General features: G+C 47.4%; 1 protein-coding gene across 2 annotated transcripts in view; it reads right to left on the bottom strand.

Annotated features, from left to right (window-relative positions):
• The window catches only part of LOC116951651 (collagen alpha-1(XII) chain-like), a 137779-nt gene that overhangs the window by 107495 nt on the left and 16262 nt on the right, over positions 1 to 14022 (bottom strand). For both annotated transcript variants that reach the window (XR_012946754.1, XM_032970446.2), the window contains exons 6-9: positions 8368 to 8486; positions 3843 to 3987; positions 3066 to 3230; positions 60 to 230 (exon numbers count right to left, since the gene is read on the bottom strand). Coding sequence is in view for 1 of the 2 variants with exons in the window: in XM_032970446.2 (XP_032826337.2) it covers positions 60 to 230; positions 3066 to 3230; positions 3843 to 3987; positions 8368 to 8486 (600 nt within the window). In the remaining variant the exon portion in view is untranslated. The remainder of the gene's footprint in view (positions 1 to 59; positions 231 to 3065; positions 3231 to 3842; positions 3988 to 8367; positions 8487 to 14022) is intronic.

Genomic DNA, 14022 nt, shown 5'->3' with positions numbered 1-14022 from the left:
CGGAGGCGACGACATTATCGTTTCCAACAAAGCGAGTCAGCGGGTGCAGCCTCCCGCACCGTCAGGCGTGCTGCGCAGGGACATCTGCCGCGCGGCGGCGTTGCACACGGCGCTCACGAAAGTGTCCGTCACGCCCTCGATGTCATCAAACTCCGTGGCCATGACGAGGTGCTGCGAGATCGGCGGCGACACCACCGACTTCAGCTCCTGCTCGTCGGCTTCCTTAATGCCTGCGAGGCCCCCGCCATGGTGGAGCGAGAGAGGGAAGGGGGGTGGAGGGTTATACGTCAGCATGCGGCAAAGTATACAAGAGGTCAAGGTGAAGCCCCCTGTGACCGCTTGCTCAGGTCGCTGCTGGCGGAATGGTCTGCACTAACTAGAGGGATCTTTCATCGATCCACTGCTCGATCAAGGCCATTCCCACGCCCATGTAGGTTATGGGAAATTGGTTGACCATACTTCACGACGCTGGCGATTGCGGGTTGGTGAAGGGAGGTTGGCCCACCATGGCGAGATGTTAACTCCCTCGTCTGGTATGCAGGAGATTGTGAGTTTGATCCCGACTCTGGTAAAATAAAAATGGTTGAGTTTTAATTTAAGAGTTTATTTTGGCCTATTCTTGCACGATGGTCAGCCATCTGGCAGTTGGGAGCACCCACACTTTATCCCAACACACGCGACCTTTAACCTAAACCATTTTATTAACCAGGTAAGGCTCACTGAGCTATCGCTCCTTTTTCAGAAGTGACCTGGCCACAAAGTGATAGCCCAACGAAGTGGCTTGCCATGTGGTCATTTATAGCAGCCATATATGCATGTTTCTAAACGTTGAGAGAAGAACCGCAGGATCTTAAGAAAAATCCACCCGACCACGGGGAGAGACACATGCAAACTACAAATATACAGGCGCCAGGGTCGGGATCAAACCCACATCCTCCTCCATACCAGCCGAGGTAGATAAAATCTTATCACCACGGCGCCTCATCTCGCCACCTGCCAATTGACTAACTCTTAAGTAATGATTTGGATAGAGAGGGTTGGGCGGGTGTGGGTTTTTAAAAAAAAGAAACTTGCACCACTGTTGCAACTGCCACTCCTCGGGAGACGGTAGGTATCGAACCGACGATTGCAACATGCGAACCGTGACACCACTGCAGCGTCGACGGTCGTTGACTAAATCCGGCTTGCTGACGTGGTTGGTTGGCCTTCAAAAACTGCCTGTTATTCTGTTCCCACATTTGAGGGATGCTGATGACAAGTCTGGGGAGGCCTTCATCCAGCAGTGGATAGATCACGGATCATGATGATGACGACGATAATACAGTGTGAAGTGCAATGCCACACTGGGTGATTTACTGCAGCGCGATTTCTTCAGCGTACAATAATAAATAAATGATTGTAGAGTTTGGCTCGAGGAAAATATGAGCATGAGAAGAGCCAGTACAACAGGTTTTCTGAATAAAACATTAAATAATAGTTGGAAGGGACACGACTGGAAAGCGCGGTCGAATGTGTACCTCGGGCGCAATCTAAATTATGTAATAACTAGGGCAAAGCAAGAACATATTGGAGTGCTTTAATTAAATTGTATATGATAATAGCAAAATACCGACATGCTTCGTAGAAGAAGAACGTGTCTAATGAGTGTACATTACCTGTGCTGGCACATGCATCGGAAACATTAAATAAAAACGCAATGAATACAAACTGAAAAGTACTCAAAGAAGCGATGCCAAATTCAATTTTATAACAAATTCTTTGCTGCTCCATTGGCAGTAGTGCACAGACACAATGAACAAAAATGAAATACATTCGTCAATAACACTGTGGCCTTAAAAGGAAAAATATATATGTGACGCTTCGGGTAATGTCCCTCCTTGTCTTCATGTACCATTAAGAAGGGCCATTCCCCAAAACGTCGCCGAAAATACATTTTTTTCCTTTTAAAAATCATAGTGAATGTGTCCAATTTTATAAAATTGAGTAGGTTTCTTTAGAACAGTCATTGGTGACTGTGCAGACGTAAAATTCCAGAATTCTCAGAGTTGTTAATGTGCTTTAACATGAATCAAATGGTATTATCTGTATCATTACATGAGACAGTGCTCATTGGTCATTGTATAGGAAGACTTGCCCCTGCCAGAGGAATGTGGAGTTACTTCCACTGGATAAAGATGAGAAAGTTTGAGCAGAAACCCACTTTTGAGGGGAATGGAGGCCAACTTTGTAGAGACAGAGATCTCCCATACAGCTTTAACAGACTTTTGGGGCAAGTGCTGTTTGTGAGCACCTTTGAAGGCTAGCACAGTAAATGAAAGGTTGGGTGGCCAGCAACATGCTGGACCACCTTTATCTCTCCAGTGGCGATGTTTACACACTGCACCGAGTACTAAATTGAGGCTGAGCCGACGTAGGAGAGGCCCTGGACCAGTTCAGGCAATGGTCACTGTGTTTTGGCCGTGAGCTGGAATCGAACTCAGGTTGCCAGGTTTATTAGCACAGCGCACTAACCGCCACACTACAACTCCCCACCATAGTACACACACACTACATACACACACTCAGTGGCACACCTATCGAGTGAAGAGGCCGTGCAACTGCATTGGGGCCCGACACACCACAGATAAGCCCCACTGAATTACATAGCTCTTTTTCAGAAGTAACCTGGTAACAAATGACGGCTCAACGAAGTGACTTATCGCGTGGAAATGTAACGCAGTAAAATACTCTAAACGCGTGTTTTTTTTAAATGTGGAAAGAAAAACCGGAGGACCAAGAGAAAAATCCATGTTACCACGGGGAGAGAGAACATGCAAACTCCTAATATACAAGCGTCGGGGTCGGGATCGAATCCACGACCTCCTGTATACTAGGCGAGGGAGTTTACATCTCATCACTGTGGCGCCTGACAGCAGGAATGGAGGGAGATATTTAACAGAGCCCCCCCCCCCCACCCCACTAATTAAATCTTGCACCAGGGGGCATATGCTGGTCTCTCTATACCGCTGGCCTGGCATTTGCCGGTAGCCTCTTTGGTGGCTCTTGTCTTAGTGCTCCACACCCACCCAGAGCGAAGAGCTCCACGCCAGCCTGCTTCAGCTCGAGCGCGGGATCCAGCACCGAGTCCTGGGAGCGCCCGTCCGTCACCAGTATGGCCACTCGCGAGACTCCGTCCCGAGCGCCGGCCTTCTCCGAGAATCCCGACTTCAGAGCCATGGTCAGAGCATCGCCTGTTCGCAAAGCAAGTTCACGTCGACACTGATTTCTTTTTTTGTACAGATTTCATTTTGCCTACACTGTGGGCAGAACTTTACGATACCCCTTCACATCCAAGGGGCTAGCGGATATCTGAAATATAGAGCTATAGGGGATATCCCCGCTCAACCTGAAAGACAATATTGTTTCCGCTCACTGACACCCACCATCGAAGTGAAGCCAAAAAAAATCTGCGCTGGCGGAAAGAAAACATACCATCACACAGATCAAGTTGTGATAGTGCATGGAAAAAAAGCCACATGTTAAGCTGTTTAAGGCTGGGTAACTAAGAATCAGACAACTATGCGCAAACACATCAAGCGAGGGCATTTGGGGTGCTGTGGCTTTCTCCCATAATGCCCGGCGGCCAAATGTGGTAACATCTTGGCAAGTGTTCATTTATATTTAGTCTTGGACCGCATGCACTTCCTCTTTTGATGAGAGTTTTCACTAGCAGGAGAGAGGAAGAGAGAGAGAAACAGAGGGCACTGCTAGTTTGTTGCACGAGCCCTCCGGCTGAGCTTATTTATCGGCCTATCGAGGGCTGCCATGGTGAACGTGGAGGGTTATGCCGCCGCTTCCCTTACCTGTCATGGTGTTACCCCCTTTGTAGGGCATCCCGGTGAGGGCCCGGGCCACCTGCGCACTGTTCTTGTAGCGCTTGAGCGGGAACTCCTCCCGCGCGTCCGTGCCGTACTGAATCAGCCCAATGCGGACCTTGTCTAGGCCCACCTGTGCGAGCGGGGGGAGAGAGAGAGAGAGTGAGTGACAAAATTCAGAGCATAGCAGGGGCCTCGTATTTCTGCGGTGAATTCGGCTGTTATACGGTAGATATTTCGGATCAGTAAATGACGATGAAACTCCATCGCGACGGAGGAAACGTGAGAATAGGTTTTCCCCTTTTTTTCTGGCAAAAAGACGGACTAGGCTCGAAAGAAAGCTGTCTCTGGTGTGGACCAGTCAGTTTCAAAGACAATGCATCATATATGATCAGAGTGTGTTTTTTTGTTTGCATTCTGACCACAAGTATTGTGGTTAATGCAGATATGATTCCTTGTAAGAGGTTTCAGTTTGGTGTTTTACCATCTTAACACAGCTGTTTTGTTGCCAGAAAAAAGGGGAAAACCAATTCTCATATTTTGGTCCTGGCAAAGGAGGTCCCATGATGACGGAGGACACATTCTGCGCTTGGCCCACGTTTCTGCATTGCGTTGTTTAAACACCTTAAATAATACAGACTCTACATATTCGTCAAAAACACTGTCCTGAAAGGAATATACATATAAATACATAACATTTTGGGAAATGGCCCTTCTTTATAGTAGTTTTTGCCTTTTTTGTGCCAACGCAGTATAACAAAATGTTAAGTTCGCCACAGATGGGACAACTGCAAATGTAACAATAAACATTTATATTTTTTTCCTAGACGTATAATACAGCATCACTTCCAGAGACAACCTGGGAAAATGCACGTCAAAAATTATCACATGACGTGGCCATGCTTGCGATTACATTGCGCAATAGAAAGAGGAACATGTGGATCATATATATTTAAAAAATAACACCAAGTTAGAGATATCATATTGACTATTTTGAAAACAAGTGGGCTTGGGCCAGACATATTGCCAATAGAGAAGACGGCCAGCCAGTGGTCGTGACTAAAAACAGCTGCAATCACAGGAGGGAACACGCCCAAGAGCATGTCCACATTGGAGATGGAGCAATGAACGCAGCTTGATTGCACGCACTGGGTGGATTGTTGCACCGCAGGACTACGAGAGACGATGAGGGCTTCATTCAGCAGTGGCTTCATCTGGCTGAGGATCATGATGATGATGATGAGGTCGCCGGTTGGCTCTGATTAGCACGGTTGGCTACGTACGGTGCAAATGGCATACAAGTCAGAGCATTGAGGCAGAGTTCGAGTGAGCTCCTAGTTTCGAATCCTGGTTTTCGCCACCTGTGATTTAAACCAGGTGCTCAAGTGAAGTGAGCTGATGGTCTCATCCCAGTCACCAATGACTGCACACAAAAGGCCCTTGAATAAAATGTGGGGTTTCACTTAATTGAGCAAAAATTACGGCTCTGGAAATCAAAATGTACTGTCATGACACAAAATACCAATATCACAGCAGAGTATGTGGGAAAGTGCGCTCCCTATTGTGTAAAGGGTAAATAGGTGAAGAAAAATATATCGTGCGTGGCCATTTCCAGAACCACAAAGGTGTTTGTTACACAACCCATCGGGCCCCATGTCCTTCTGGGAGTGAGAGAGCGGCAAGACGGGCATATGGAGACATTGACATATCGTCTGGTGATCTATTTTGCTATCTTAATTCTCCAAAACAAGTCTAACTTTCAAGTTTTTTTCATTTAATCAGGCGAGAACTCAAGAGACCAGCACACATTTCCAAGAGTGACCCCAGAGCATTAGCCTCGTCGGTAGGGGGGCGATGGTTGCTGTGTGTATAATCCCGATTGAGTTATTTACTAATTCACATTGACGCTAATTATTATTTCAAAAACAAAGAATCACAGTGCTATGTGACATTTACAAACTGATTCGATTGTCGCTAAAATAGCACTTTAAGAATACCATTAGCGAAAATTTTCAAGTAAAATATTTAACAAAGCAATATATAAATAAGACACGAGTCGCACTACAATGACCTGCGTTCAGTGACGCGATCATCGGTGACACAAGTCCCAAGTCCCCCCCGGTACATGCGCAAAAAAAGCTTTGAATTTTTCATGAATTCCTCCAATAAAGAATCGACGTCATACTCATGAAAAATGTAACATCGGACTGTCACAATGTGTCATTTAAACACTTCATCATGAATTCTACAATGCAGAAAGGGCAAACTCGGAGAGCAGCGTCTACCACGTCCTCAGTGACCTGCTCTGAGACAGCGCTGTAGCTACAGCATGACCTTGTTTAAAGTGGGGGGGGGGGGGGCACACGGAAACCCAAGGGGGGGGGCATGACACACTCAATGTCAAACAAACTTTAAACAGATGTTCAACGCTAAGCAGATTGTGTAACGATAAGATCTGCCTTGCCTCTCCTGCATTCTGCTTTGGCTCTCTCGCCCCACTGTCTCCCTATATGTGTATGTATATCACTACTCCCTGTGTGTATGTATCTCACTACTCCCTGTGTGTATGTATCTCACTACTACCTACGTGTGTATGTATCTCACGACTACCAAGGGTCACTGTTCCCGGGAACTTCACCCATTGGATCCTCGTCCCACGTTGAGGTCTCGATCTACCAGACACTGACTGTTCCGCTCCATCCGAACTGTGTTTCCCTCATGTTGCTCGACTTTGGAATTCACTACCACAGGTTTTTTTTTTAAACCTTTGGTGAATTCAAGAATTGCGTTACACTCTTATTTACGTTACAACTTGAACAGCGCTGTTTGTTGCTGGCCCCTCGGCGTTTTGGGCCTTTGAGCCTTTGCTCAGCAACGGTCATTAAAAAACACATGCGCACAAACAAAAAATATCTGCGATGCCCATCTCTCAATTTTACCAAAAATGTTTGTACCTACACATTTATACATTTAAAAAGGGGAGGGCGACTTAGCTTTGAGCAGGTGAAGGGGGGGGGCTGAGTCTCCTCCAAGCCCCGCTCCTCTCCCCCGCCCCCCCCCTCCCCAACCACCCCCCGATGTTAGGGGGCTGCTCAGATAAACCGGCTCGAATGATCTCTCTCTCTCTCTTCAGACCTGCCTTGGAGCTGCCACTGGACCACAATCCAGTGGCTTTCCTGCTAAGTCGAGGAGCTAATGGACGATAATTATTTAACGTGTCACCCTCAACCACATTAATAGATGTATTAAGGTCAACGCAAAACCACTCCAACATGCCGTAGAGCGGCTTTAACTGACATTGTGTTGGTGGAGAGGGCCTCGGGGGGGGGGGGGGGAGTATTGCGGATAATGGAATTTTGCAGATGCAGATAAGATACATTTCTCCTTGGGTACACAGATAACAAATCCATCATGGTTAATCTGCGTTTGAAGCGGGTGCCGAGTCATCCCACCATTACTCTGCAATGTAAGTAACCAGAAATGCCGCTCTGTGCAAAATCGACAGCAGCAGTTTATTAGACATTCTCGTCCCCGCCTTAAGAATGTGGAACCGTCACCACTGGTTCTAGACCGTTAACAGTGACGAGCTATGCCCAATGTTTGCCTAAGCATGTGGGTGACGAGTGCTCACGACCTATAAATGTCCAAAGGATGGGCCACTTTGTTGAGCTATCATTTGTGGCCAGGTCGTTTCTGAAATATAAGTTTCGACCTCAGTGGGCTTTGCCTGGTAGTATGGGGATGGTTTAGTGTTTTATTTTGTTTGTGTTTGGGTGATTTGTTTATCTTTCTTGTACTTTACACTACTATCGTGTTTTTTGTTCTTACCCACCCCTACTGGACGTCTGTGAAAAAGAGCTTCATGGCTCATTGGATTTCTCCAATATAAATACATCTGATTCTGATATCAGCCGCTTAAGCTGTGATGTGCGACGAGCAGAGGCAGCAACACATCGAGCCAATCAGACCACAGTGAAATTCCTCTGGTGATGTGGGGGCAGGGGGGGGGGGGCGCTTGTGGAGGATCCTATTAAACATGTTCTCAAGTGCGGATAATCGGGCTACTTTTCCCTCACTTCCGCGTGACTTCTCTTATCCGCGCAAAGGATCAGGTAAATAGGGTGAATCGGGGATTTCCAGGACACTACAACTGGGTGACCTGCTATTATCATCATTATCATCGTTAGACATGGATATAGGTCTCCTCACACCATCCATTATTAGACCTGCCTTGCTACAATCAGTCTCCATCCTGCACATGAACCGATCTGATCACTCCATCCCCTCCGTGGTCCACCTCTTGGGCTCTTTCTCTGAGTTGCCATTCTGTCAGCAGTCTTTGCATCCTATCAAAACCGAGGCGTGGCCTTAATCCAGCAACAGATCGATGAAGTCCTGTGTAGTACATTGCATTAGAATGGTGAGAAGATGAATTTCACGCCGCCAGTTAACTCCAAGTGAGATCAAGCGTGCTGAGGCAGATTGCGTAGTGGGTGCTGGGTGGAGTCCTCACAGGCAGGGCGGTGGCAAACGCTCGCAGGAAAGTTCGGATTCGCTGGAAGTTCGGGTTGCCAATGCTCCAGGATCCATCCACGATGAAGACCAGATCGACCACCAGATCCGGGGAACAGCCTGCACCATCAACATAATCGGCAGAAACATCGTCACCACCACCAACACTATTGTCATTGCCGTCACCATCACGGTCATCACGTGTCCATCAACACCGACGTCAATATTAGAGCAATATTAGTCTCCAATATCGATTGACATCGACCGTCCTGTAAAGTTTTCTATTATCAAATACATCACTACGAACGTCATCAATACCATCACAAGATCACCATCAACGCTGAAATCAACATCATTAACACTGCACTCATCCTTCACTCTGTAAAAAGTAGCCAGTATCAACATCATCCCTATGAATGTGATTACCATAATCAGCTGAGCTCGACACATCTGAAATCCTCAAATGTTTATACAGGTGACCACGAATCGATTGAACCACACACACACAAATAAACACGATATACAACCACACACAGATACACACACCAACACTTAGATACCTTCATAAATAGGTACAAACATGCAGGAACAAACACGGGAGATGTAAATGTCGATTTAAAGCTTTTGTGACTGCAGGGATTCATATTATTGGTTCTTTCGGAAAGGTCACGTGGAAGGGAAATAATAAAATAAATAAATACAATTCTCACGACGTTTCGATTGCGACACAAGCAATCATCATCAGGTGTGAAAACCACCGCCACTTTTTTTCAATTTTTTGTTGCTGTGGTTTTCACGATACCGCTTGGCACTGGTATAATCCATGGTCTGGAAGCTAACTCAAGTATCAAGTTCGTAGCGCAGTGGGCCACCCACCGCACCATAGCTAAAATGTGGCGGTCATGAACAAAAAATGTATAAGACGTAACAGCTACTGAAATATCAATTTCCGATTAAGCCTTTAAGTTCAAAAGAGTTTCCAAGCCACGCTGTGACCTACTCGTATGAATAAAGTCACACAGTGTCTTCAGAGTCTGCTTTCTAGCGGGTGACATATTTGAAATTGCCCCAAAACTCACCAGGCTGCCATGGAGATTGATTCAATGACTCCATGCAAACTTGCTCATTGGTCAAAACACAAACAATAGAGATACTTAACCACCGATTGTCTGTCATTACAGCCAACTCTTGATTATCCAGGGTAATGGGGGGGGGGGGATGGGCGACTTGGATACAACAAAAATATGGTTAACGCGAAACATGAAAATTGGACTCTGAAAACGTGTTTATTGTTTTAGCAACGCAGAATGGACATGGAGACATAGAATGCGCCGCCTGTTTTAGTGTGTGCGGTCACCGAGTCACGAGTGAGGAGAGGTTTAACACTCGAAGTAGCGCGTGTCAATGCACCAATGAGCGTGGAATTATCCCCACTTTATATTTTTTCTCAATAACTCTACAAGCACGGTTAATCCGCAAGCCGGATAATCCACATGCAACGTAATCGCGCGTTAACTCTCTATACCTACTCTGTTGTTCTTTCGGTAAAGTCAGGTAGGTATAAAATAAATAAATAAAAATCACGACGTTTCGGGCGCAACACAAGCATCCGTGTGTGTTGCACCCGAAACGTCGTGATTTTTATTTTTTTTATTTTATACCTACGTGCCTTTACCGAAAGAACCAAAGAGTATGGGTTCCTGCAGTCACGAAAGCTTCAAATCTCTCTACCTATCTGCATCATAGTCAGTATTATCCCCTGGCGGGCAGGCGGAGCGCACAATACTGGCAATGATTTGAAAGCTACGGACGACGACGGTACCTCGGAGGTCCAAAGCCGCTCCCCTTGCCAAACAAACCGTGCTGCTCTGCACCTGGGGAAATTTTTTCCAGTGTCGAATTCGAGCCCCCCCCCCCCGCCCCCCGCAATATGGTCCACAACTTGTTGACGAGCTCGCAAAAAAAACCGAAGTGTTTAACGCCTAAGAGCGTTTGCAGACGGAGCGGTTAACGCGAGCGAGCGCACATGGGGGGCGAGGGGGTTAAGCAGTACCGGATTATCGTAGCGGCACAAGTAGCTACATATGCTCCGGGTCCCGCACTTTCAAGGGCCCCGTGCTAAACGCTTTCAAGCTATCGATTCCGCTTCAGTGATTCTGCACTTGCTCTATTACTATAGTCCTATACCGCCTTAAACTTTTACGAACCACTGGGTGTTTAATGTTTCGCGATTTGTCGTATTATCTGGCTGTATTGCAAGTTAAAAAAAAATACAATTACTTTGCTATGCAAGTGAAAAAAATAGTGTTTTAACGTGTTTTTTATTAACATATGCTACAGGCCCCGCACTAGCTTAATCCGGCACCGATGGCGAGTCCGACGTGGCCTGCACGAGGCAATGGTCTCGGCTGAATGAGCGTGGAAGTTAAATCGTTTTCATTTCGCTCGCGAGACATGTGCCACACACGTGCAAGCCACATGGACATGTTTTGCTTTCCTGTAAAAGGGCCGTTATTGTAAAGCAACATGAAAATTGACCCAATTTGATTCCCCTCCCCACCCCCACCTTTACATATATTTTTGGAAACTTGGACGCGAGCCCACGTCTGGGACGTTAATCCACCGCGATCCGTTCGAATGGGAAAGATTTATTTCAGGAACATTACTTTTACTCTTTTCAAAAATAAATGCTAACTTCATTTTCGTTTTATACCTATGAAGAGGAGTCTGAGACTGGTTAAAGCACTTCTTTATTTTTCAAACCACAGCCACACTCGTTCCTCAAAACCAACCCCGAACACGCGTTTCACAGCCCCTATTAAACCCCTCCATCTCCGCCCCCCTTCCCAATCCACATCTCTTGTCTCGCGCGCCGAGTCCGTGTGACGTCAGTGGCCCTTAACCCTTGACCCATCGTCTCGTGCATTCCCGTGCGTGTGGTTGGTGTGTGATATGTTGATTGCGTGCCTGTGTGGTGCGAATGTGCGAGGATGCCTCGGACATCCCCTCCACATATGTACACACATATTTTAAAAAAAAGCAACCTAGACAGCCTTTCCATTCCATGCAAGCATTGTCTACTCCACACACAAGCGCTGCCTATGTGCTACCAGAACAATCAGCTTAATTTAGTTGTCCTTTCAACTGATGCCCTGGGCGAGCGTTCTTCCACTGCCAAAACGGAAGTTCTCTTCATCGGCAGACAGTCCACGATCACTAAAGGCTTCTTCAGTATGAGCGTGCGTTTCCCAAACCCTGACCTCACGCTGGCAACGAGAGCGAGCAATCTTAAAGAGTCGTCATAGATTCCGAGTTGTTATTCTCTTCCCACGTATCTCAAACTATGCAGGATCTCGTGCCTCCCACCGTCTGCTCACCATATCCCGCACCCGAAATGTCCGTATCCTAACTGCTGCTGCTGCTGCTGAAGAGCCTCCTCCGCTTGTATCTTCATCACACGCCAACGCGGCTACTGGAACTCTCAATGTTAACTACCTCGCCTGGTATGCAGGAGGTCCCAGTTTGATCCGGGCCGTGACGCCTGCTGTATATTTAGAGTTTCCGTGCCTCTCTCTCCCCGTGGTTGCGTGGATTTTTCTCCAGGTCCTCTGGTTTTTCCCCCTCCCACATTTAGAAACGTGCTTGTTCAAGTATTTGGCTGATATAGATTTCCACGTGATAAGCCACTTCATTGAGCCATCATTTGTCAATTAGGTCGCTTCTGAAAAAAATAGCAATATAGCTCAGTGGGCCTTACCTGGCAAAATAAACAAATTTTTTTTAGTTTTAGTCACCTCAAATCCCTCATCTTCACGCTCCAGATGAAGTAAAATGGAACTGCCAGAATCCACTCGTAAACGAGACCACATCAACCGAAAGGCCCCATCCCTCCAATGGCTCCCAATACAGTGCCAACAGGTCAATGGCAAGATTGCACTCGCCCTCTCATAGATCCTCTCCTCGCGACTCACCGCCGCCTACATCTCATCTCACCCGACTCCCCATCGCGTGCTCTCCAACAACCCAAAGCCTTTTTGTCAGAACCCCTAGTTCAACCCACCCTCAGTGGAAGATCACTCCTCCTATGATGTCCATTTGAAACTCGTTCCCCCCTCGTCATCCCTTCCCATGTTCACATGCAGGTTCGAGCCCTCAATTATTCTCCTCTGCCCACGACTGCCTCTTGTCTATCGTACTCGATTATTGTTTAAAAAGTTTTGCTGGCTGGTTGGCCGTCGCACGGGCACGCAAGTGATGTCACCACCTCGCGCATCTGCGCGATGACGTCACCCGCACCCCGCAGCGTTGAGCCAGGTTCGTGTGTCGTGGTGACGTCACTCCTCCACACCCCACCCACCCCACTCCCCCACCCCCACCCCACCAACCCCACACCCCATCCAACCCACCCGTGTATCCCACACAAATGTGTGGGCAGTGCGAGGTATATTCTTTGGGTCTTTCGGTAAAGTCACGTAGATAGGTTCAAAGAAAATAACAAAAAAATAACAAAAAACTAGGACGTTTCGATCGCAACACAAGCGTTCGTCATCAGCAGGACAAAGAGGGGGACAGCTGCTGAGGCAGACTGTTTTAAAGGTTTAAAATGAGTGTGCGAGGTATACCTACTATAATAATCACCCAGGAATGTCTGTCCTTAATGCTCTTGACGTCACTCCACATCGACCAGCCCCCCTAATTAATCATCATGAGCAGGTGATGTCCTCCAAATGGACACCCCTACAATTATTATTAGCTAATATAATGAACCAAGAATGTCTGTGTGCAACGCAGCCCCCCTCATTAATAATCATGAACAGGTGACGTCACTCCACATGGAGCACCCTCCCCCCTCATTACGAATCATGAGCAGGTGACGTCTATCCACATCGAACAGCCCCCCTCATTAATAATCATTATAAGATGACGTCCTCCAAATGTACACCCCCCCTCCATTCATAATAAATAGTGGCTGACGTCACTCCTCCGTGATGCAAATGCCCCACAATTTCGCATCTGGATGTTGCATTTCGATTGCAATGCCCACCAATTGTATTGCATTACACTCAACACACCATGCAGTCGCTAACGTGCATTTCATTATTGTCCTAACATGGCCCGTATGGGGGCTTGGGCGGCAAGGCACGCAATGGGGAATCCTGGACAATAACCGCCCCCCCCCCCGTTTATAGAGTGGCACCTGAACCTCCCCCCCAACCTGGACCCCCCCCGGCTTATGGGTCCTGGTGCAGTTGCGCCACCTGCACCCTCGATAGCGGCGCGGCTCGCTGCAAACACGAACAACACGCGCACGCGCCGCGATCTGCAAGCACTCCCGATGCGGGGGTTGACGTCTGCGTGGGGTGGAACTCACACTGCCGCCTTGCTCCTTTCTCACATTCATCCGCGATTGTCGCTGTGGGTGCGGTGACCAAAAAAGAGCGACGCGCCCGTCTGCTTCGCCATGGGCGTTCTGTGTAGGCGCAAGGTTCTGAATTTTCACAAATGGACAATTGATCCTCATGGCCGTACCCCAGGCAATGAAATATTTTATTTCTGGGACACTATTTGTTCCAGGGGTGTAACTTAACTCCGCGATGTCGAAACGCAGCGAGGACGATTTGCGCTGAAACCCTGAACGCTCGCGGTACGCACCGTA

The sequence above is a fragment of the Petromyzon marinus genome, chromosome 43, assembly GCF_048934315.1.
Source record: "Petromyzon marinus isolate PM22_M1 ecotype Great Lakes invasive population chromosome 43, UKy_Petmar_22M1.pri1.0, whole genome shotgun sequence".
NCBI classification, from domain to species: Eukaryota; Metazoa; Chordata; class Hyperoartia; order Petromyzontiformes; family Petromyzontidae; genus Petromyzon; species Petromyzon marinus.
Note: the sequence above shows the minus strand (reverse complement) of the source record. Positions and strands in the feature narration are given on the sequence as shown.